This window comes from Medicago sativa, chromosome 3, assembly GCF_051527215.1.
Source record: "Medicago sativa cultivar Bolivia chromosome 3, Bolivia_mono, whole genome shotgun sequence".
Classification (NCBI taxonomy): Eukaryota; Viridiplantae; Streptophyta; class Magnoliopsida; order Fabales; family Fabaceae; genus Medicago; species Medicago sativa.
This window is the reverse complement of record NC_140751.1, coordinates 90481001-90502092: the sequence shown is the minus strand read 5'-3', so window position 1 is coordinate 90502092 and position 21092 is coordinate 90481001. Positions and strand designations below refer to the sequence as shown.

The 21092-nt window shown below is 34.3% G+C and overlaps 2 protein-coding genes across 3 annotated transcripts; one reads left to right on the top strand and one right to left on the bottom strand.

The window, feature by feature from the left end:
• Positions 1–2783: 2783 nt before the first annotated feature.
• On the top strand, positions 2784–14872 carry LOC146941800 (Protein prenylyltransferase superfamily protein). The gene is made up of 20 exons (XM_085755638.1): positions 2784–3199; positions 3810–3945; positions 4103–4416; positions 5643–5724; positions 5801–6122; positions 7488–7546; positions 7704–7793; positions 8306–8397; positions 8493–8591; positions 8680–8757; positions 10220–10304; positions 10798–10856; positions 11002–11071; positions 11558–11649; positions 12167–12229; positions 12396–12462; positions 13094–13351; positions 13570–13692; positions 14122–14274; positions 14368–14872. Exons 1-20 carry the CDS (start codon positions 2814–2816, stop codon positions 14461–14463), a joined length of 2724 nt encoding a protein of 907 aa, XP_085611764.1. The 5' UTR covers positions 2784–2813; the 3' UTR covers positions 14464–14872.
• A 2396-nt stretch (positions 14873–17268) lies between these two features.
• Positions 17269–20750, bottom strand: LOC146941799 (DYAD protein). Of its 2 annotated transcripts, none has more exons than XM_085755636.1 (8): positions 20573–20750; positions 19527–19929; positions 19042–19425; positions 18900–18957; positions 18731–18814; positions 18323–18618; positions 18076–18190; positions 17269–17985 (listed from the first exon to the last, which is right to left on the bottom strand). In XM_085755636.1, the coding sequence occupies exons 2-8, from the start codon at positions 19862–19864 to the stop codon at positions 17890–17892; spliced, it is 1371 nt and encodes a 456-aa protein (XP_085611762.1). In that variant the 5' UTR covers positions 19865–19929; positions 20573–20750; the 3' UTR covers positions 17269–17889. The 2 variants fall into 2 exon arrangements, with proteins under 2 accessions (XP_085611762.1, XP_085611763.1); XM_085755637.1 differs by having other exon boundaries at positions 18731–18811.
• Between the last annotated feature and the right edge of the window lie 342 nt (positions 20751–21092).

The following is a 21092-nucleotide window of genomic DNA, read 5'->3' as shown; positions in this document are numbered from 1 at the left end:
TAAATTATTGCGATGGAAAAAAGATAAGAATGCTAACTATTTTTTAATATTTTCATTATTTTTGAAAATGCAAGATAATTTTTCACTTCAACTAGGGAATTACTAATATGCGAAAGTCGAAACACATTTATAGGTTCGACTTCAACTACAATGTTTTCTAAGGATATATAGTAACAACATAACTGCATGATTTCTCAAAAAAAAACATACCTGCATGATATGATTTTTCTCAAGAATGATGATGCCCTAAAATTGATATCAATATATTAGTAAACACACAATGTAAATGATCAATACAAAGTCAAGTGTATCATGTTAGTGGTAGAGTTGTATAAGTTTACTATTTCTATTCGGTTGTGTGCGACTTAAAATCTCACTATGTATCAAGAAAAGGAGGAAACATTGTAAAATATGAATTGCAGCAACGCCTCCTGTGCAAGGTGCTGGAGGTGTGCTCGTCGGAACCATACACACGGAAGTTTAGAATTACGTTGTTGGGCTTTTCCCACTTATTTTGGCTAGAAAAACAAGCCAGAAGGCATTTTTCCCGAAACCATACACATGGGTGCATAAGGGTGCCTGCTGAGACACATGGGGCGGGAACAAAGTGTATGGGCCCTGGTATGCGCTTGGCGCGCATCATGGGGCAGCAACTTGTACGAAAAATGTCGTTTATCTTCGTTTTTGGAGTGATCTTCTTCCATGCTTTCATCTTGAAAATTGGGACATCATTTTCCCTTGTTGTATTGCCTTCATAACCTTCCATGAACTTTTGTACTCTTCATTTCCTTGCCTCTACAACAATTTCACGCGGTGTCTTGATTTGCCTATTTGTATGATTTTTTACTAAATTGACTTAAAACACCTATAAAATTGCTGGTTTTTGGAAGAAGTAGAATTACATGGACTAAAATGAAAACAATAAAAAATGTATCTTAAACGATAAGCAACTCCTCTAAAACATATCTAAAATGATTCGAAAACATATCTAAAATATCATCAAATATACTGTTATCAAGAACCATACGAAAAGTACCTAAAGAAATGCACATAAGTTTTTTTCTTTATTTCACAGGGGAGAGAAAATAAGTATAAAAGGATGGAGAAAGATGGAGGTAATTTTCTAAAAAAACATATATTTTTTTTACAGTTGTATCTAAATAAACTAAATTGTGAGCCCTCTTGTTATATCTTGTTTAAGAAAAAAAAATCACTTTTCTATAAAAAAAATTACTTTTAAAAGTTTTGCATCTATTTAATACAATTTTTTAAAAAACTCATAATATAAAACAATTCTTAAAACAACTTCAAATAAAAAGTTGTTAAGAATAACTATTCGATAAATTAGCTTTGCGAAACTCCACAAACATATGCATGTTTTACAACAAAATTGGATTATCTCCTAGAAGGTCCTGCCATATTCTAACCATTAATCTCATTCTCCTGCTTATGATGAACGACACAAAATGATGGATGGACGACTATGATCAACGTAAAGCAGGAGACATGGAGGAAATAATTGAAGACGATATGTGTCTGTCTTACCACATCTTGCTAATTTGTTTTTTTTTTGTTGACAAGACCCTTAATTAGTATATGTTTGAGTAATCACATTTCATATTTATAAGAGAAGTGCTATTTGAACAACCATTTTTATTGATAACTTATGAAACAACCAAAATATACAAATAAATACGAGTATCGACACAAAATTCAAAGCAACAGAGAGATAAATAAAATCACAGCGTGAGTAAAAGAGATAGTTGTCACAAAATGGTTGTTGTTCAAATATCAGGCTCTGTACATTAGTGTTAGCGTTTTGTTAACGAGTGCCTCCGGAGCACTCTTTAAACATTTTTAATGAAGAAATCATTTTTAGAAAAACTAAAGACTTCAATTTTCGATGCATGCAATAAATGCATAAATTTTCACAGAGAAAGTCTATCATGGTCACAAATATAAATGTACAGTGTTTAGGCACACACATAAAAATATTTTTTCTAATAATAAAAAAGAATTTGATAATAAAATGATGGGTTAATTATGTTTCTAGTCCCTATAAAATAGCGACCTTGTAAATTTAGTCCTTACTTAATTTTAATAGCATTTTTAGTCCCTATAAAAAAAAATTTACTTATAATTTTAGTCCCTGCTAAAACAAAGTTTGATTAATTATCATTAAACTCTTAAATTTTTGAACGATTTTTTTAAGACAAGATTAGAACACTATGGAAGGTTCGTTTACTAAAATTTAGAATTTTCTGATATGAAATGAATTAAATATGAATTTTTTAAAACGACAAAAGTTAAAGATAAAAAGTAATAAAATCTGGACGTAGAAATCAAATTTTGCGATAATTTTTTGCGGATGAACTTTTAGTAATGTTCTAAACATGTCTGCAAAAAATTGTTCAAAAATTTAAGAGTTTAAGCATAAATTAAACAAATTTGAATTGAGTAGGGACTAATACTCAGTGCAGAAAAACAAAATTAGAGACTAAAAATGCTATTAAAATTAAGTAAGGACTAAACTCACAAGGTCGCTATCTTATAGGGACTAGAAACATAATTAACCCTAAAATGATTTAGTCTTTTGAAAAAAATGTTTTTGATATATGTGTGACCAAATACTATGCATCTATATTTGTGTCCATGCAAGAATGCCTCATTTTCACAATACCTTACCACGTTGGAGGCTTAAAAAGCGTGTTCCGGTACTCGTTAACATTTCAAAAAAAAAAAAAAAGACCCTTGAAGGAAGAAAAAACCCTAAACCCTGAAGCAAGAGCAGAACGTGAGCTTAGTCAGGAAACATGTCTACCTTAGAAGAATCTGACCTTACCGGAATCCGTCGCTACGAGCTCCGTCTCCTCCGTTGCACCCTCACTCCTTCACCGTCTCTGTCTTCAAATTCCGAATCCTCCGATGACCTCATCAACAAGCTCTTGAGCTCAATTGAGTGTGGAAACTATGCTGAAGCACTCACCTCCCAATCCAGTAAACTCATCTTCCAGCTTAATCTTGAATTGCTGCCACCGAATTCTTCCGGCGAACGGTTCTACTCCGAGTTGGTGGATCGCGCTGAGTCTTTTATAACAGACGCCACCGTTAGCACAGTTGAACAGACTCGCAGGGCTACTCTTGTGTTGTGTATTGCTGTTGCCTCGTTTTTAGGGTTTACTCAATGTAATTTCACTGGGTAATGTTCCTTTTCATCACAAAAGAAACCGTTTTTATTCTTATTTGCTGTTTGGGTCCGGTTTGGATAAACAAACATGTTTGGATAAATAGTTTATTTGCAACTTATGACACAAGCGCTTATATTGGTAAGTTCTTATGTATAAGTTATTTTTACAGCAAGAGGTAAAATAAGTTAAATTTGTATAGGCTATTAGCTGTTTTCATAAGCTATCTTGGAAAACTTATGAAAATAAGCTGAAAGAAGCTTATACTCGTTGTAATTAATTATTCTCATAAGTTCTTCCAAACTGCATCACAAAGCTTATGCCAGTACTTAAGCTCAAATAAGTCAATCCAAACAGATTCATAATTAGCTGGCTTATAGCTTAAGTGCTTATGTATAAACTATTTTTGTAACAAAAGATATAACAAAGTTGATTTTCATGTAAGCTATCATGGAGAACTCGTGGAAATAAGCTGAAATCGTTTTATGAAGCTGAAAACAACTTATGAACATGTCATAAACTGTTACCATAAGATCTCAAAAACATACCGTTTCATGAGTACTTATGCCAGGGGATATGCCCAAATAATCTATTGGTTTATAAAGCAGTGGATTGTAATTGCAGGCCTTTGAAGGGGAAGGAGCTACCGAGATTCCCTTTGTCTCTGGTTGAATTTGAATGTGCAGAATGGGACATTTGGGCGCGTAATTATCTAATGGCTGATGGTTCTGACTTACTTGGAAAGTTCTCGAATCTTCAGGTACTCCATTCGTTTAGGCGTTGCATTTAACAGCTCATTATTACTATAATTATATAAAATTAGTTGAAACGAAATCTTTCATAATTTGACTTTGAATTATCAATTGACATTCAGTTCAACTCAAGTAACTAATTAGTCTTTTTTTCTCTCTTTCTAGTATATAGTTTTTTCTAAGATGTTGCTTATGAGGATGAAAGATTTATTGGTGGATATTAGAATTAGAAGCCTTACTTGGTGGCTTGGAAGGGTTTTGCTTCTTGAGCAGAGAGTTTTGGATGAGCGATCTTCTACACTTTTTGATCTTTTGCATGCTTATATGGGCGAAGCCTTACAACAATTTGGCACTTCAGAACAAGTTCAAAGTTATTGGGATGTTGGTTTGCATGATGGAGAGAGCTTGGCCATCGTTTCCTTGCTTCATTTAGAGGCTGGAATTATGGAATATGCATATGGACGAGTTGATCCTTGTAGGTCAGTTCTCATGGATTTTTATTTTTCCTTTTACTATTACAGATTTTGTTTGTATTATTTTGTTTGCGATGTGAATGGAAGGTATGCTTCATTATGTACCTGTATATAGTTCAATCACTTTGAGAGTATTTTAGTCCATTCTTTGTATGCAAGGTAGTCTGTTTAAAGGAAGCACTTTACATTTAGGCTACACTTGGTTTGTTTAAAAACAAGGGACTAGACAAGAAAATGTTGTCTGTTTTGTGTTTATTTTTAAAATAGATACGGGATAAATAAATTTTTAATACGGGGTATAGGACAGAACTCTAAAATTTTGTTACTCAACACTATCTAAGGTTGTCCTAATGACAACACTATCTAAGTCTCAGCGATGTCTTCTTATCGTTAATATACTTAAAATTATAAACTCACTTGGGTTGGCCTTGTGGTATTTGCTTGGTACCTTGGATTATGCTCTTCTTATGGTTCTCAGGTTCGATTCTCCCCAGTGCCAATTTCAGTGGGCTAGTTTGGCTTCTTCAAAAAACAAAAAACAAAAAAACTTATTGTTGTATTTTGTATCCTGTCTCGTTACCTCTTGGAATGACTATGTTCTTGTTTGGATATTAGCAACATACAAATGACAATATTTACTCAGTCACATTAATTTGTGTGGTTATTTTTTCTGGTTTGTTTATATGTTCCAACTTCTTTATGCAAGCAATGCTGGAAGTAAATCCTTTTCTGTTACTGGAATCGAAACCAACTAAAAGCATTCCCTGAGGAAATGGAAAGTTGGTTGGGGAAAAAGTTGTGTTTTCCTTTTCATGGTTTTTGGGCTTGCATTACATAAATAAATTGTCATATCTTCGCCTTAATATGTTTTCTAGTCTTGAGCAAAATGCAGTTGACAAACACCAGGTCAAGCACAGCCTGTGTTTGATTAGTTTAACAGCATGCATTGCTTCTTACTTCTCACCGAGAGTACTAAGTCATGACTTGTAACTTAGTATGAAAGATAATCCCCGCCCCGTATTTCCTATCCAGTTGCGAGGATTCACCTTGAAGTGTACAAATATATATTGGAAGCATGATGGACTTGGAATTGGTAAAATAACTATGTTTTTGATGAAACTAGAAATAAGTTTATGGTACAATTTTCCTGTAGAATACTATTTAAATGTTGAAATGATGGTTAACTTTGATTTCCCGTGGTGTCCTTATGATGAAGTACCTTATTGTATCAGGACACATTTTGAGTCAGCTGAGATGGCAGCTGGGCTTCAGCTTTCAGTTACTGGGGTACTTGGTTTCCGTACCGTACATCAGGTAAACACAGTAAACTGCACCATCAGAAAGTTTCATTCATGGTACTTACCTTTTAATACGTTATTCTTTGACATAGGCTGAACCAAAGGCACAAATGGTACTTGTTACAAACACAAGTTCGTCAAACAGTGGGGACAACCACCCCTTAATGGGAACTGGCATCCAAACATGTGATGACAGCCATGGTGGAAATAATTTGCATCAGCATCAAGCCTCTGAAACATCTGACATACTGGTAATACCGAAGTTGTTAGAAAATGCTGATGATTCTAAAACTAGGTCACAAGACATGGAAAATGGTGCTTCTGTCACTCCCAACATGACAGCAACACAACAGGCTGTAGTTCTAGCATACTGCCTTCTAATCGAGAAGAGTTCCCGACACGATGAATTGCAACGTAAATTGCCTTTATTATTTGTACATGCATTTAAAATATCATTTCTATCATCCGTATACTTTCATATAAGAGTCTTGCTAACAAGTTCCCTAAGGAAACATGTTGAGGACGCAAAGATAGAAATTTTATCGTGGAAATTGTGTATTTAATTCTTTGAAGTTTAAAAATTGTTCTTTTAAACACAAATTTCAAGATAAAGTTTCTATCTTTGGTTTCTTAACATGTGCCCTTAGGGCACTTGTTACTTGTTAGCATTTGTCTTCATATAAATAAATTCCTCTTTTAACCTCTTCTAATTTGAAACTACCTTGGATATGGGATAAAGTGCTGTAGTGTTGTTAAAGCCTGTTTTTGACGTTCAGATAAACTTGAAGTGAAAGAAAGATAGAAATCGGATCAAATGATATACTTGAAGTGAAAGAAAGATAGCAATCGGATCAAATGAATAGAAAGAAATATAGAAATTTTAACTTGGAAATTTTGTATTTAGTTCTTTGAAGTTTAAAAATTGTTTTTCTAAACACAAATTCCAAGATAAAGTTTCTATCTTTGGTTTCTTAACATTTGCCCTTAGGGCACTTGTTAGCATTTGCCTTCATATAAATAAATCATCCCTCTTTCAACCTTCTAATTTGAAACTACCTCGGCTATGGGATTAAGTGTCGTTAAAGCCTATTTTTTATGTTCAGATAAACTTGAAGTGAGAGAAAGATAGAAATCGGATCAATGAATAGATATTTGGGTTTGTCTTTAGTCAATAATTGCGCTCCTAGGTTACTTCTGTTGATGTGCAATTGAATTTTCTATTAATATTTCTAAACTTGTACAACATTAATATGAAGTAATTATTTTATTAGCAACATATTCGAAGTTTCAGCGTATTGATTGCCAAATTTGAAACATCAGAGGGGTGAAATTAGGGTCAACTGCTACAATTTAACCCATTCTTCTGTTAAGCATATGCTGTCTTTATATTTTTTTGAGTCTGATGAAAGGAGAGATTTGTCTGAAGGAAAAAAAATCAATTTCAATAATTTTGTTTGCTTTTCAAAGGTGGTCTGGTGTCTATTTAAATATCCACTTTTGTTTGGAACTTTGAGGATCCATTACTATGTTATCCCTAATTAAGCCATCTCTTTCATAGAATCTGACTGAAACAAGGGGTGGGTCTTTACCAACTTAACCTACATTATGGTCTCTAACGTTTAGTAGTCTGCTTTCCTTTTTTCCCTCCTTTTAGTGCTATTTACATTTCTAAGTGAGTTCTAAGATCCAAAACCACAAACTTTCCTGAAAAGAGGAGAAAACAAACTGGATGTGTGTTGTAGATGTTGACTTAATTGCTGGCTCATGACTTGGTTTCAGGTTGGGATATGGCTCCTTACATTGAGGCAATTGATTCCCAGCATTTCTCTTACTTCATTGTAAGTAGAAAAAACCTACCGCCTGTATTTGTTTTAAAATGAGGCTTTTTTCGCACACCATAGAGCCAACTTTGTTTGTGCTTATGGTGTGTATTTTCCTTTATTCTAGTGTTCCACTTAATCATCTTCATTTTTTAATGTTTTTTTCCTGCTTTAGATACGAAGCTTCTGCGATATCTTGCGTATTAGATGGGAGTCGTTGCGTAGTCGAACAAAGGAGCGTGCGTTACTGATGATGGATAACTTAGTATGTGTTTCATTTTAGTAACCTGTTAACTTTTTATTTATGAAACTATATCATTTGTCTGATAATTGATTCTGCTGTATTGAACAAATTTTATAAATTTGTGTCAATATATTGATGTTGAGCTCTCATAGAAAAAGAAACTAAGCTATCAGCTTAAATTAACTTTTTTATGGTTTATACTGCCCAAAATTGGATCACAACCTGTGATTATTACTTCTTGAAGAGTTTAAGAAACTTATAGGATTTATGACATTGCAAGTAAATTGTGCTCAACATACTTCACATTTTATATATTAAAAATAAACAATCACAATTTGATATTTAAAAGGACAATAAATAAGAAGAAATGTATGTTTAACATTTAATATTTATATGATACATTGAAAATTTGTTAAACCTTTGTACCTATAAATAGCGCATTGGTTTCGGTTTGGCTGTAATGTGATTGTGAAATGTGAACTGGCTTGATTTATTTACCGCACCTAACAAAAATATTGTGCATATTTCTGTAGGTGAAGCGTATTTATGAATCTTCTCCAGCAATTGAAGAAAGAATTCCCTTCAGTTGTGGTGTTTACATGGCTAGTATTCCCGCTTTGAGGAAGTATAAACTTTTTCTTTGTAGACGACCCCCTCACCCCAAATTTTTCTTTTGTAATTTAGCCCATTAACTCTTGTTACTTTATCTTTCAATTTCAGAGAGTACGGGGAACTTTTGGTGCGTTGTGGCTTGATAGGGGAGGCAATAAAGGAGTTTGAAGATTTAGAATTATGGGACAATCTTATACACTGCTACAGGTATGATGTGATATGAAATCAATGAACCAATTTACTCTCTCAATATTCACGCCTTATTGATTCGTTTGATATTTGACATGGAAATCAGTCTCTTGGAGAAGAAAGCAACAGCTGTTGAGCTCATCAGGAAGCGTCTTTCAGAAAGACCAAATGACCCTAGGTTATGGTATGTTACTTGGCTCGTCTTGCTTTTGGTTTTTTTAATTAGGTTGTTGTCGGTCTTGAACAATAGCTAATTAACTACTACGATTATTTCTCTGACAAGTTGTACTGTAGTGTGTGTATACACACACACACACACACACAGTCCATTCTTGAGTTGAAGTGGGTTGTTGATAGTCTTGCAAGCATTTGGAAGAGTATTTTTAGAACTTATTTAGGTCTAGCTTATGGCACAAACGCTTCAGCAATAAGCTCCTTAGATAAGCTAATGGAAACAGGCATATGCTTATTGAATATTTTCAGCATTTATGATATAAGATCTCATGTGTAAAGCACTTAATTAAGCTGCTTATTCAAACATGTTGGTATTTTTAGTGATCACAAGATTCATAACTTCACCACGTTACTCATAGGATATAGATTACAATAACCTGGTATTTTGCAAAAAGTATTAAATGTATATTTATGGATCATTTTCATTAGCTAGCAATATGAGAAAATTGATAATGTTACAAGTGATGTACTATTCGACAGTGCTTTTAAATGTTTTAACAATAAAGTTAAGTATTTTGTCGGATAGATAGGGAAAAGTTTGTAATGATAGGGAGTAAGATATTCACTAGAATAGGATAATTAGGTGTTTTGTCTTCCGTGTTTGGCCCAATATCACTTTATCACTTGTGGATTAAAAAGCGGTTAACTTCTGAGAATAGAGGTCTGGAAAATAATCTATTTGTTGTTCAATTTTTCCTGAAGAGCAGTACATAACTAGCTCAAGGTCTGCCAGGGAGGTGTGATATAAGAAAAAGGAAAGGAAAGAAACCAGACAATATTTTCTATGCACAAGCTACTGAATATAGTAGAAATAAATAATTTAAGAAAATTAGCTTTAGGTTTAGTAAAGGATCACAAGGTTTAGTAGAAAAATAGCAAGGGTTCCCAATTTATTTCTGAAAAGGATAAATTAATTTTCCAAGAGCTTCCTTTAACTCTGCTGCATTAGCACATATTCCCGTACTGCATACAAACCAGCTTAAATAAAATCTGTGTTTCTTAATTGGTCAAAAGTTTGGTGAACGTTAATTTTGAACAATTTAATAAGAAAACAATGATCACATTTGAACGTTAATTTTGAACAATTTAATTAGAAAACAACGATCACATCAGGGTTGATATAGTGAAAGATAACCACCGCCTATAATTTTTTGAAAATACGATGACCGAGTTTTGTAAGAGTGCAGACTTAGATTATGTTATGTATGCCCTGTCCTTTTTGTTACTCCGGAAGATTTTCTTCACTGAGGGTATATGTGGTTATCTGTTTTCTCCTCGCTCACTTTGTCATCAATCAAGAACCTGCCGTGACAGATGAAAGGGTAGCTTACACTATATTGAAATTGAAAAATGAAACAGCAGGAATATCATTATTTTGCATAATTTGTTTCCTCGTGTGAATATTATTCTAGGTGCTCCTTGGGTGACATTACCAATAATGATGCATGCTATGAAAAAGCTCTGGAAGTTTCAAACAATAGATCTGCTAGAGCTAAGGTGTGCCTATGTATATGCTTAATAATCTAGAGCCCGTTTGTTACGGATTAAAATAAAAGTAATTTTGATATTGAATAATTTAGAGATTATTTTTTAGAGATTTTATAAAAAATCAGAATCTATTTTGCGTTTGTATATAATAATTTAGTTTGTTTGGATACAACTATATAAAAGGGATTTTTCATTACAAAATTAGTTCAATCTTTTGACCCTTATTTTCTCTCTCCTCTAAAAAAAAAATCTATTTTTGGAGAAGCTACTCTTAACAGCTGCTCATTTGAAGCTTTTTTAGATTCTAATTTTTTTGAAAAGTTGTAACAAACGGATGGAATACTCTTAAAAGTGACTATTTTTTTTTTTTTTTAAAAGTGATTTTTTTCTTTAAAAAACTACAACAAACGGGCTCCTAATGTACTTTGCTTCTGTCCTATTATAAAAATAAATAAATTAAATTGACATTTTTTAAACAAATTTGTTTTTCTCATGTTCACAGCGCTCTCTGGCCCGCAGTGCATACAATAGAGGAGAATATGAGACTTCTAAAGTTTTATGGTGAGCTATGTGGGTCCTGAATGAGGTGTTTCAATTTCATCATTGTCTTTGTCACCATTATGTTAAAAATGTCCGTTGTTTTGATTGTAACATTGCTATTTGGTTTGATATGTTAACTACAGTAAATTTTGTTTGTTATTTTAAGGGAGTCTGCAATGTCAATGAACTCGATGTTTCCAGATGGTTGGTTTGCATTTGGGGCTGCTGCATTGAAGGTAAATTGTGTAATGCTCTTTAGATTTGCTTATCATCATCTTTTTTTTTAACCACTAGATTTACAATAAAATCTACAATTACTGTACAATTTTTCTCTTGTGAATGTCTAGATACCCATGACTATTCATTATTAAAGTAGTTATTAATGCTGCTGACGCAGTGACGGTATTTTAGTATTAGGCCTACAGCCTACTTTGATAAATTTGACTGTAGTTGCATGTGAATGACTATGATCAGAAAAAATTAAGTGCAAACAGTTTATTTCAGGGAGTCACAACTGTGACTGTGCATAGATTACCACTTATGTTACTGTTGGCTATGCAGATTTATATATATGTTGCACCACCTAATTGGTTTGTCAGGATGGGCACAGAATTACAAATTTCCATGTTTTGGCAGTGTCTAAAGTAGATTTGCTCCCCTTGTTTTCTGTTTCTTACTTTTGTTTTCTAGAGTACTTCAAACTAACCATAGAAGTTCAACAGGCACGGGATGTTGAAAAGGCTCTAGATGCATTTACTCGTGCTGTTCAGCTCGATCCCGACAATGGGGAAGCTTGGAATAACATAGCTTGCCTGTATGTAGTTCTTGCTTTCTTCTAACATGCAAAAATAGTCTTGTGTGTGTTTACACTTCAGTTTTTTTTTTTTTCCTTTCTGCAAAGCCTCACCTGTAATTATTTAAAAGCATCTATTTTCGGGCGTCAGAAATTGGGCTACATTCTCTCAAAAAAAACAAAAAAAATTTTGGCTACATAGTAAGGAGAAAATCAGGTCCCTCTTAAATTTCACCTAACTTACTTCCTGTTGGGTTTAATGTTGAGATCTCCAGCTTGGAGTATATTTGATGCTTTATCATTTTGGATTATCCATAGGGACAAATATCCTGTAGAAACTGAATCGGAACCCTTTTACCTTGGTATCACAGCCGTGAGCTCAGTAATAAAATTCAATATATTCCCTGTCCATAATGATTAATACTAGTAATTAACTCTTTATTAAATAATAATAAAGATAAGAAAAAACAGTTGTTATGGGTTATTAAATTTTTCCTTCTTGCTTTGTACTAATGATATGTTTAACCTAATATTGCAGGCATTTGATCAAGAAAAAGAGCAAGGAGGCCTTTATTGCATTTAAAGAAGCCTTGAAGTTCAAGTTTAGTATTTATTCTTCTTAGTAAACTTCTTCTATGTCACATATATATCGGCCTAATATATGCATGCTGAAATGTCCACCTACTCTGATATATGTGTTTTAGTTCATAATCATTGCAAATTTAGCCATCTAGGATACACATTAACACCATGATGATTTGTAACAGACGAAACAGCTGGCAACTCTGGGAGAATTACAGCCATGTCGCAGTCGACGTTGGCAATATCAGTCAGGTGTGTGATTTTTTATTTTATATTGTTGGTCAAAATGACTCAAACACGTGATGGAATATTGTATGTGCAGTTTCATTGCATATTTTATGCCTTGTATGCCATCACTGCAAGGCTATGTTTGGATTGAAATGAATATGATATTAATTATCATTGTCTTCTTTAAAATATGATAGAATGAACTTAATTTCGAGTTATGGTATGGAATCAACTTAATTTTCAAATGTTTCCTTATTGTTATGGCAATTTGATTGGGTCACCCTTATTTGTCTGCGTTCTAAATATCCAGTCCTGGACATGTGATAAGCACCCAAGCACTTGAGGAACCCTCCCTTAAAAGCTAGCTATCAATGGGGAATAACCAAGCCCCTTAAATACTCCATGGAGCATCCAATACTGCTCTATGTGGGATTTAGGCACCCCATAATATCCAAGTCGCTGTCATAAAATTGTGAATTGGACAATTGGGTAAAGAGAGACAATAAAGGTGGGGTTGGTGCATTAAAGATTTAGCTATTTTAAAAAATAAAAAATTATTATGATATAAAATGCAAGGTTGGTGCTTTAAAAAAAAAAATTGCTTGAAGCACTTGTTGATTCTCCATTGCTCATCTAGTTTGGTAAATTCTTTTAGGCACTGGAAGCTGCTCAGATGGTGTTGGACATTACTAAAAATAAAAGAGTAGACACAGTTTTATTGGAAAGAATCACAAATGAGGTGGAAAAGCGGCATTCTACAAATAATTATGTGCCTCCCGTGACAACTGATAATAAGCCTAATACAGATCAGTTCTGCATTGTTGATTCTGGATCAGAACATCAAGAGCAAGTATCTGGGAGATCGCGTGAAACTGAACAATTAATGTTGTCGCTTGGAAATGTTTTACAGCAGGTACACAATTCTATCAAGATTATTTTTTGTAGATTCCTTCTACTTAGTGAAGTGGTTAATGAACACTTCCCACTCCATCACAATGCGCTGGTGGTGTGTTGTAAGTGCCACAGGCGGTGCAACTCAATAATCTTTGCTTGTTAAATAAAGGTCATGCAAAAGATAAGTGGTACGTGCAAATTTATGAGGCCCTATTTATTATTATTTTGCTGATACAGATAGTTAAAAATGGGAGTGGATATGGACCTGAAATCTGGGGTTTATATGCTAAATGGCACAGAATTAAGGGAGACCTCATGATGTGTTCTGAAGCCCTTTTGAAGCAAGTTCGATCCCTCCAGGTATGTCCCTTAAGGTCAAGTACATATCAGATATCTTTTTTATCCAATAGATATGACATAATTTCTGTGCAGTTGCGTTGCATCCCTATCGCCACACATTTGCAAAATAAGCATTACATGCAGTGTTTGTTGGAAAAGGTTTATTGTTCAATAACATGTTTTTGGCTAGTGTGAACAACCAGTCTAGGCAGTTCACGGTGATTATAAGTAAAAGTAGCTTGTGCACAATAAACCATCCACCATTAACATTAACATTAGGAACACTGTAATGTTTCTCTTTTGATTGTCGAAAGCATTTATTTCCCTACCTTTGTATTTTTAATTATAAGTATCTTTGATCTCTTGTTTTTTGGCTTATTTTCGAGTCTCCCTCTGAAATTTCTCCTGCATCTGTTGTCTTAATATAATTGTCCAATTATATTCTTTCAGGGTTCTGATACATGGAATGACCGAGATCGCTTCCAAAAGTTTGCAAAAGCATCTTTAGAACTTTGCAGGGTGTACATGGAAATATCCACATCAAGTGGCAGTATCAAGGAATTGTTTACCGCTGAGATGCACTTGAAGAACATTTGCAGACAGGCAAGATATTTGTTTTAAGGTTTCTAATGTTTGAGAGTTGAAAAAGTCAGCAGTAGAGTTAACTTTTTTCTAATTTATTACTTGTTTTCTCAGGCTCAGAGCTTCTCTGACACAGAAGAATTCAAGGATATTCAGGCTTGCCTTGATGAAGTGAAAATTAAACTCCAATCAAATTCAATGCCTAGCTAAAATCTTGTTAAAGGTATTATGCAATATGTTTGTGAAACCGAAGTTTTGAGCTGAAGTCAGCACACCGAATCTGATTATCCCACTGAAGACTGAACTTGTTGTGGCGTATGCCTCAACCTGAAGTCATCATAGTGAGTCCAACCCAAGTTTTGACCTGGAGTGTTAAGAATGGCTATGCAACTTCCTGATTTCCGTCGATGGACATCTAAAGGTTGCCTTTCAAAATGGACCGGCTTTGTATCACTATCGTTTATTATGTATTCTATATAACAAATAACTGCCCATATCCATGCCTCCGCGAGGCAAAATGATGCAGTATTTTAGTGATTTGATTTGGCTTTCCCATTTAGAATTATTGTGAAATAAAATTGTGCAACAGTCTAAATTAAGGAGTTTTTTTACGGGCAAATGTTAATGTGTTCGTTATTAGGTTAGTGTTTTCTGCTTCTAATTTAACCTTTAACCCAGTTTAGACCCCCTTTAAATTAGATAGTTTAATAGCCTGCATTATTTATGTAAATTTGTTTTTTTTTCCCGTTAACGTCCAATAGAAGTCCTCTATTTTTTGGTCTACTATTAATTTAAAAATGCAATTCCAAAAATGGGGTGATTCGAGAGGTCAGTGTAACAATACTATAAACTGGTATACTACATTTTCACATGGTAGTTATCTTATTACCTCAAAAATAAAGTGGAGGAATGGACATTCCCTTGAGAGTTTTGAAGTCACTGTTTTACGCCTTTTATGGCGCATAGATCCTTTAATTAATTATTTCTCTTGCATAAATTGGCTCGCCTGAATGTTTTATAACAACAAGAGGACTCTTTTTTAACACTTTGGCAACAATTACTCTCTTTTTGGATGAAATCAATGTACATTCCACCACTTTAAGTGAGACACATTTCTAAAGTGTTGCACCCGTGTTGAAAAGAGTGTTGATAACACTACTCGATATAGCAAGTTTGTGATTTAGATCTATTTGAGGAATAGCCTCGTTGTCATTAATATTATAACTATTTCTAGTACAAGATTAAAATTCGGTTAATCTGTTTTACTATTAAAAACATTTACACGTTCGTTTTTGAATGTTTTGTCTTCAACAATAAAACGGGCCCAATAAAACTAGGGAGTAATGGACTACTAATGGTCTGTAACTAAACATGTCTTAATCATAGAAGACAATCAATTCAACTTCAATCAAATTTAACTAATTCGAATGCGTCTCAAAATTAGTTCAAATTTTGTTCACCAACAAATTTGTTTTATCAAATTTTTGAATCATTTCAATTTGTACAAGAGTTAGTAGTGCTAAATGTTCTGTCTGGTGACAAACGTCTAAATTAAAGTGATTTGATGACTTGTTTTCTCTCTCAACTAAACATGTCTTAATCATAGAAGACAATCAATTCAACTCCAATCAAATTTAACTAATTCGAATGCGTCTCAAAATTAGTTCAAATTTTGTTCACCAACAAATTTGTTTTATCAAATTTTTGAATCATTTCAATTTGTACCAAGAGTTAGTAGTGCTAAATGTTCTGTCTGGTGACAAACGTCTAAATTAAAGTGATTTGATGACTTGTTTTCTCTCAAGAATTCATCCAAAAGCGATTTCTACACAAGTGAAAATGGTGACAACATCAATCTCTAACGCCCAATTTGTTAGGCAAATTTTCTGAAACAACCACCACTAAAAAAAACTTAACGGATTCTTTCAAAAAAAAAAAAACTTAACGGATCTCACTGGCCAAAATAATTGTAATTAGTCTATTCAAAAACAATTTTGTAATCAGTTCTATGCTCCGGCTAGCATACACGTGGTGTACTGTGCCTACGTTCTATTTTTATAGATTAATTAAAGGACTTTTCAGCGGTCAAAATCACAAGTTAATCCCTGTTCTGTTTCTCAAGAAAGGACTCAAGTTGGTCAATCATAATTCTCTCATGGATTAATTTAATCTAATAAGAAATAATATCCAAATTAGTCCATAACATTTTTATTCAGAGGACAAATTAGTCACGGCTCAATATAACAGACTAATCTGTCCCCAATTTAAAAATGTCAGGGACTAGCTTGATATTTTTTGACGGAACTAAATTGAACCGTGAGAAAATTATCATGACCAAATTGGATAATCAACCTCCACCCATAGCGATCACCAATTTACCATTGGAATTTAGTATTACGTGAGGCACATTCTGAACAAGGAGTTTTTGGATCTTGGTAATGTAACGACGGAGCAAAAGAATTCTCAAAACTAATGTCGCAAAAACACTTAATAGAAGAATTTGTGGCTCTTGAATTCCAGTAAAATGACTCAACATGATTCAGATCACAAATGATGTGATGCAGGATCATTTGCACCTATGATCATGTAAACAAAAACATACATGAAACAATTGTGACTGAGTTATTGAGCACAACAGACGTCGAAGCTGCAAAACTACAGTTTAAATCAGTAATTGTAATGGTTTGGATCCAAGAGTGTGATGGTGGGAAATGGTTGGGAGTGTCATAGGCGGGTCATTAACTTGTATGAAAAATAGGTGTTTTGGTCCAGCAGAGAGAAAGCTAAGCTTCTGATGGAAATGAGGAGGGAACAGTGGGCAGCTAGAGAGAGGGAGAAAGAGGAAGTGATCTAGGGTTTTGATTGAATCGGATCAAGGGCTTCAATTCCACTGCATAAAAATTTAATGAAGTATTTCCCGTCGCATAGGAATTTAATCTGTTTTTGCATGTTAAGGTAGGAGCGTCATTAGATCTACATTATTGTAGGAAAAACAAAAAATTGAATATTGTAGTATATGCCAAGGTAGGAAAATTATATTAGAATTCAACATCAGTGAAGGGAACAAAAGTTGAAGCACATAATAGATGTAACAAGCACCATATGCGACACATAACCCCACCCGCCACCATTAAACTAAAAGGCAAGAGTAGCGAGGGCATAAGAACAACTTAGTCGGGCTACATTTTGTAATTCACACCTATAGGACATCTACAAGATGATATGTGATATTGTAGAAATTCTATATATAAATAGTTAAGTACAAGTTCTCATTGAATGGTTCTAGCTAACATGTAAAATACCGGCAAAGCCTACCTAAAGACCTGTACTAAAAAAGAACTGGTAATCCTAACCAACAAGACAATAATACAACCAATTTCATTCCTGTTGAAGACCTGCCTCAAATTAGATCAAACTATACTGTAAAAGGCAGTCAAACATATCAACAATTTGCAGCTCAACAAGCAGGTGAGGTTCAACCTCTTCCATGAACTTAGTGGTTGGCAAAGATTTTCAGTATCAGATTGTTAATGCTGTACGATATCTAAACTCTACCAGTTTTAAGAGTAAAGAAGAAAACTTGTGAAGAAAAGGTGGTTATAATCCTATTCTAGGCCTGATACCTCAAAGAGATGTCTACTTCATTGCTAGCATGCCATATACAGTGTTTGATACATCCAACAGCTGCTGCTCCATCTTTTCTTTCCATTTGAATAAATCCATAAACATCTCCTGCAAGAAAAATAATAGATCATGAATATAAGAAGGTGGTAGAAGGAAAAAATGGGAATAAGTGGCATGTATACACACTATCAGCATCACCTGAAACATTATCAACGAGTTGTCAACGTCTGCCTTTGAATTAACAGTTGTAGAAGAATCTGGGGTGACATTAGGTTGATCCTCTTGCATTGTGGGTATCAGCTCCTCAACATGACTATTATTTCAAAGGAAAAACAAAATAACACAAACAAAATTAACTTTTTTCCTTCTTGGTTTTTCCACCTCCAAGGAGATGTGCGTGCATGTTTGAGGGTTTGGCTAAAGAATTTGAATAAACAGATATTACCTCTTCTTGTTAGTCAGTTCTTCATTGAGTGGCTGAATTGGCATGCCTGAGTAGGGATCTTCAAGAAAACACTCTTGTGGAACATTAAATAGTTCTGAACTCCCTATCCAAGTTGCCAATCCGTCATCCTGAGTATTGTCTGGGTTAGTGTTTTCTAACCAATCTTTCCATTTTTCTGAAGGAGGACTAAAAGTGGTGCACTCTCTTGGTGCTTGAAGAGCATTCAATTTATTTGTTATATCCATAAGATGTTGCTCCACTTCAGTTTTCCATATCGCGAACTCACCATACTTGCCCTGTTAATATACAGAACTACGGTAAGTCAGATATCACATAAGTGGAGAAATCAAACAAACAAAAGGAGAGCATTCAACATTATATAAATCCCATTAAATCTTGAATATATACCTGCAAATTCTTCAAAGAATCCATGATTTCAGTTAGGCGGTTGTTAGTTTTAGCTTTCCACTTCATAAGTTCCTTGCAAGTCTTCTGCCATTGAAATTCAACATAAAGCATTATAAAGTGTTTTAAGAGACAGCAAAACCATTAAAATATTAAAGCATTCAACATTCACCTCCATCATGTTACTTTCAGTTTTCTTTTCCTTCTGGGCAATGAGCTCCTGCATATCTCTGCTATCCAAATAAAATTATTAGGAAAAAATAAAATTGCAACCATAAAATATTATTTTGATATTCTGTTTTCAAGTTCAGTACTTCTTCATTTGGGCCATTTCTATTTTAAGCAGTTTCAATTCAGCAGAAGAATCAGCATCCTGACAAGGGGCACGGATGGCCCTAACAGTGGATGGTGGTATCCAATAGGGGTCATCAACCCCAGCCTCCTCGCGGACGTCATCCAAGTCAGCCCTCTCCAACCAATACTCCATAATTCCGTCAGGGTTGAACCATCTTCGGAACCGATCAGTCCCTCCAGGTGCCACTTTACGGTCAATGTGCTTCAGTAAGTGGTCTAAAAGTCCAGTATCACCGATGTATTTACGGGCAGCTGATCTTAGTACAGGTCGGGTTATTGGGTGTTCAAAAGTCGCCCCCTCTGCCTTCAGCACCTCCCACATGCTTTGTTCAGCCGACTTGTACCTACATTAGAGTGCATGATTAACTCTATATAATTACTTGGTGGAATCGTAGATATAAACACGAAAACAGTAAAAAAAAAAAAAATTATATATTTTCTTCACCTCTCGCTTGACCATCTATCCTTACTGTCATGCTTCTTTCTCTTATTCTTGCTACTGCTTTGATTCCCAGCATACTCCTCTTTCACCTCAATAAGCTGACCATAAGGCTCCTCTTTCACCTCTCTAAGCTTCTCACAAGACTCTACTTTCACCTCTCTAAGCTGACTAAGGCTGAGGCGCTTCCTTTTCTTACTATCTGGAAAATATATTGGTTCATTCTTAACATTTACTTCTTCTCTGTCGTTGTCCGAGTCCTCTTCCTTCCTAGTAACAGAAGGAAAAGAACTTGCACGCCAACCAATGAATGCCTGTTGACGATGAACACCCCACCTATCCATCCCTGCAGCTCTAAGTTAAACAAACTACTGCAAGTGCAAGTGCTTTGTCGGTACTCCAAAGTCAGCTGCATTAGCAACACACTAACACAATTAACTAACAATAACCTAAAAGCTTAGTAGGTGATCCATTGGGTCACCAAGGTTGATTTAATCACATATATGCACGAGACATTAAATACTACTATCATTCTGTTTGAATAACATATACAAGCAAAAGCAATATTTACAAACGACAGTTAATTATGGTGAATAAAATAGAATAACTTAAGCACACACCCAATAGCTCATACATTAGAAAAGGCAAGCAAGTAAAAACATTGGATTTCTTGGCACACAAGAGTTACGAAAACAACTTATCTAATCTAACTGTTACAATGCAAAATCGAAGAAACCCTACAACCAATATCTTCTCTATATAACCTTATCGCATTTCACTTCACTAACCATCAAATCAAAGAGTAATCAAATCGACTAAACTCGACCAGCAAAATACATTATCACGAAAATAAATCTGAGAACACAAAATCAACAAGTAAATTGAAAAAACACAAACGATTCACATACAATGAGATGAAATCATATAAACGAAAAACCCTAATCCCAAATTAAGAAACAAAGTACGAAGAAACTGGTAATGAAAAACGTAATAAACGTAAATGCAAAACGCGAATTGAAAAAATGGGAGAAATTGGAAAAGGAAAACCCTACCAAGAAGCGCGAAGAAGAGAGAGAGTGTGAGCGACGCCGACAACACAGTGCGAGTTGGTGCTCCAAAAATAACGTAAGAAGAGAAGAAAGTGAAAATGAAAATGAATAATCGTTTCTCTCTCAATTAAACCCTAACCGCCAAAAACCCCACATTGCTCAAATCATAGTCATTTCATTTAATCATATTTTCGCTTCTTTCACTACTTTCTCGCGAGGTGTTACTGTTGTGTTAACGGCGCCCACGTTTTAACGCCGTTTCTTTCTCACAGACTAACTAGAGGGACGCGTACAGTATTATGTCACGCTGCTTAAGTCACTTCACCCTTCCTCTAAAAAAAATGACTTCACTATTATGATCATTACAAAAACATCTTTAATGGATAGTTTGGTTCCATAATCAGTATTAAGTTTTTTTTTTTAAAGATAATCAATATTAAGTTGTTCCTACAATATCATATCATATCATATTTGTGTATATTCAGGCGCACGATCTACATTTGATTGTTATTTTCATAGTAAA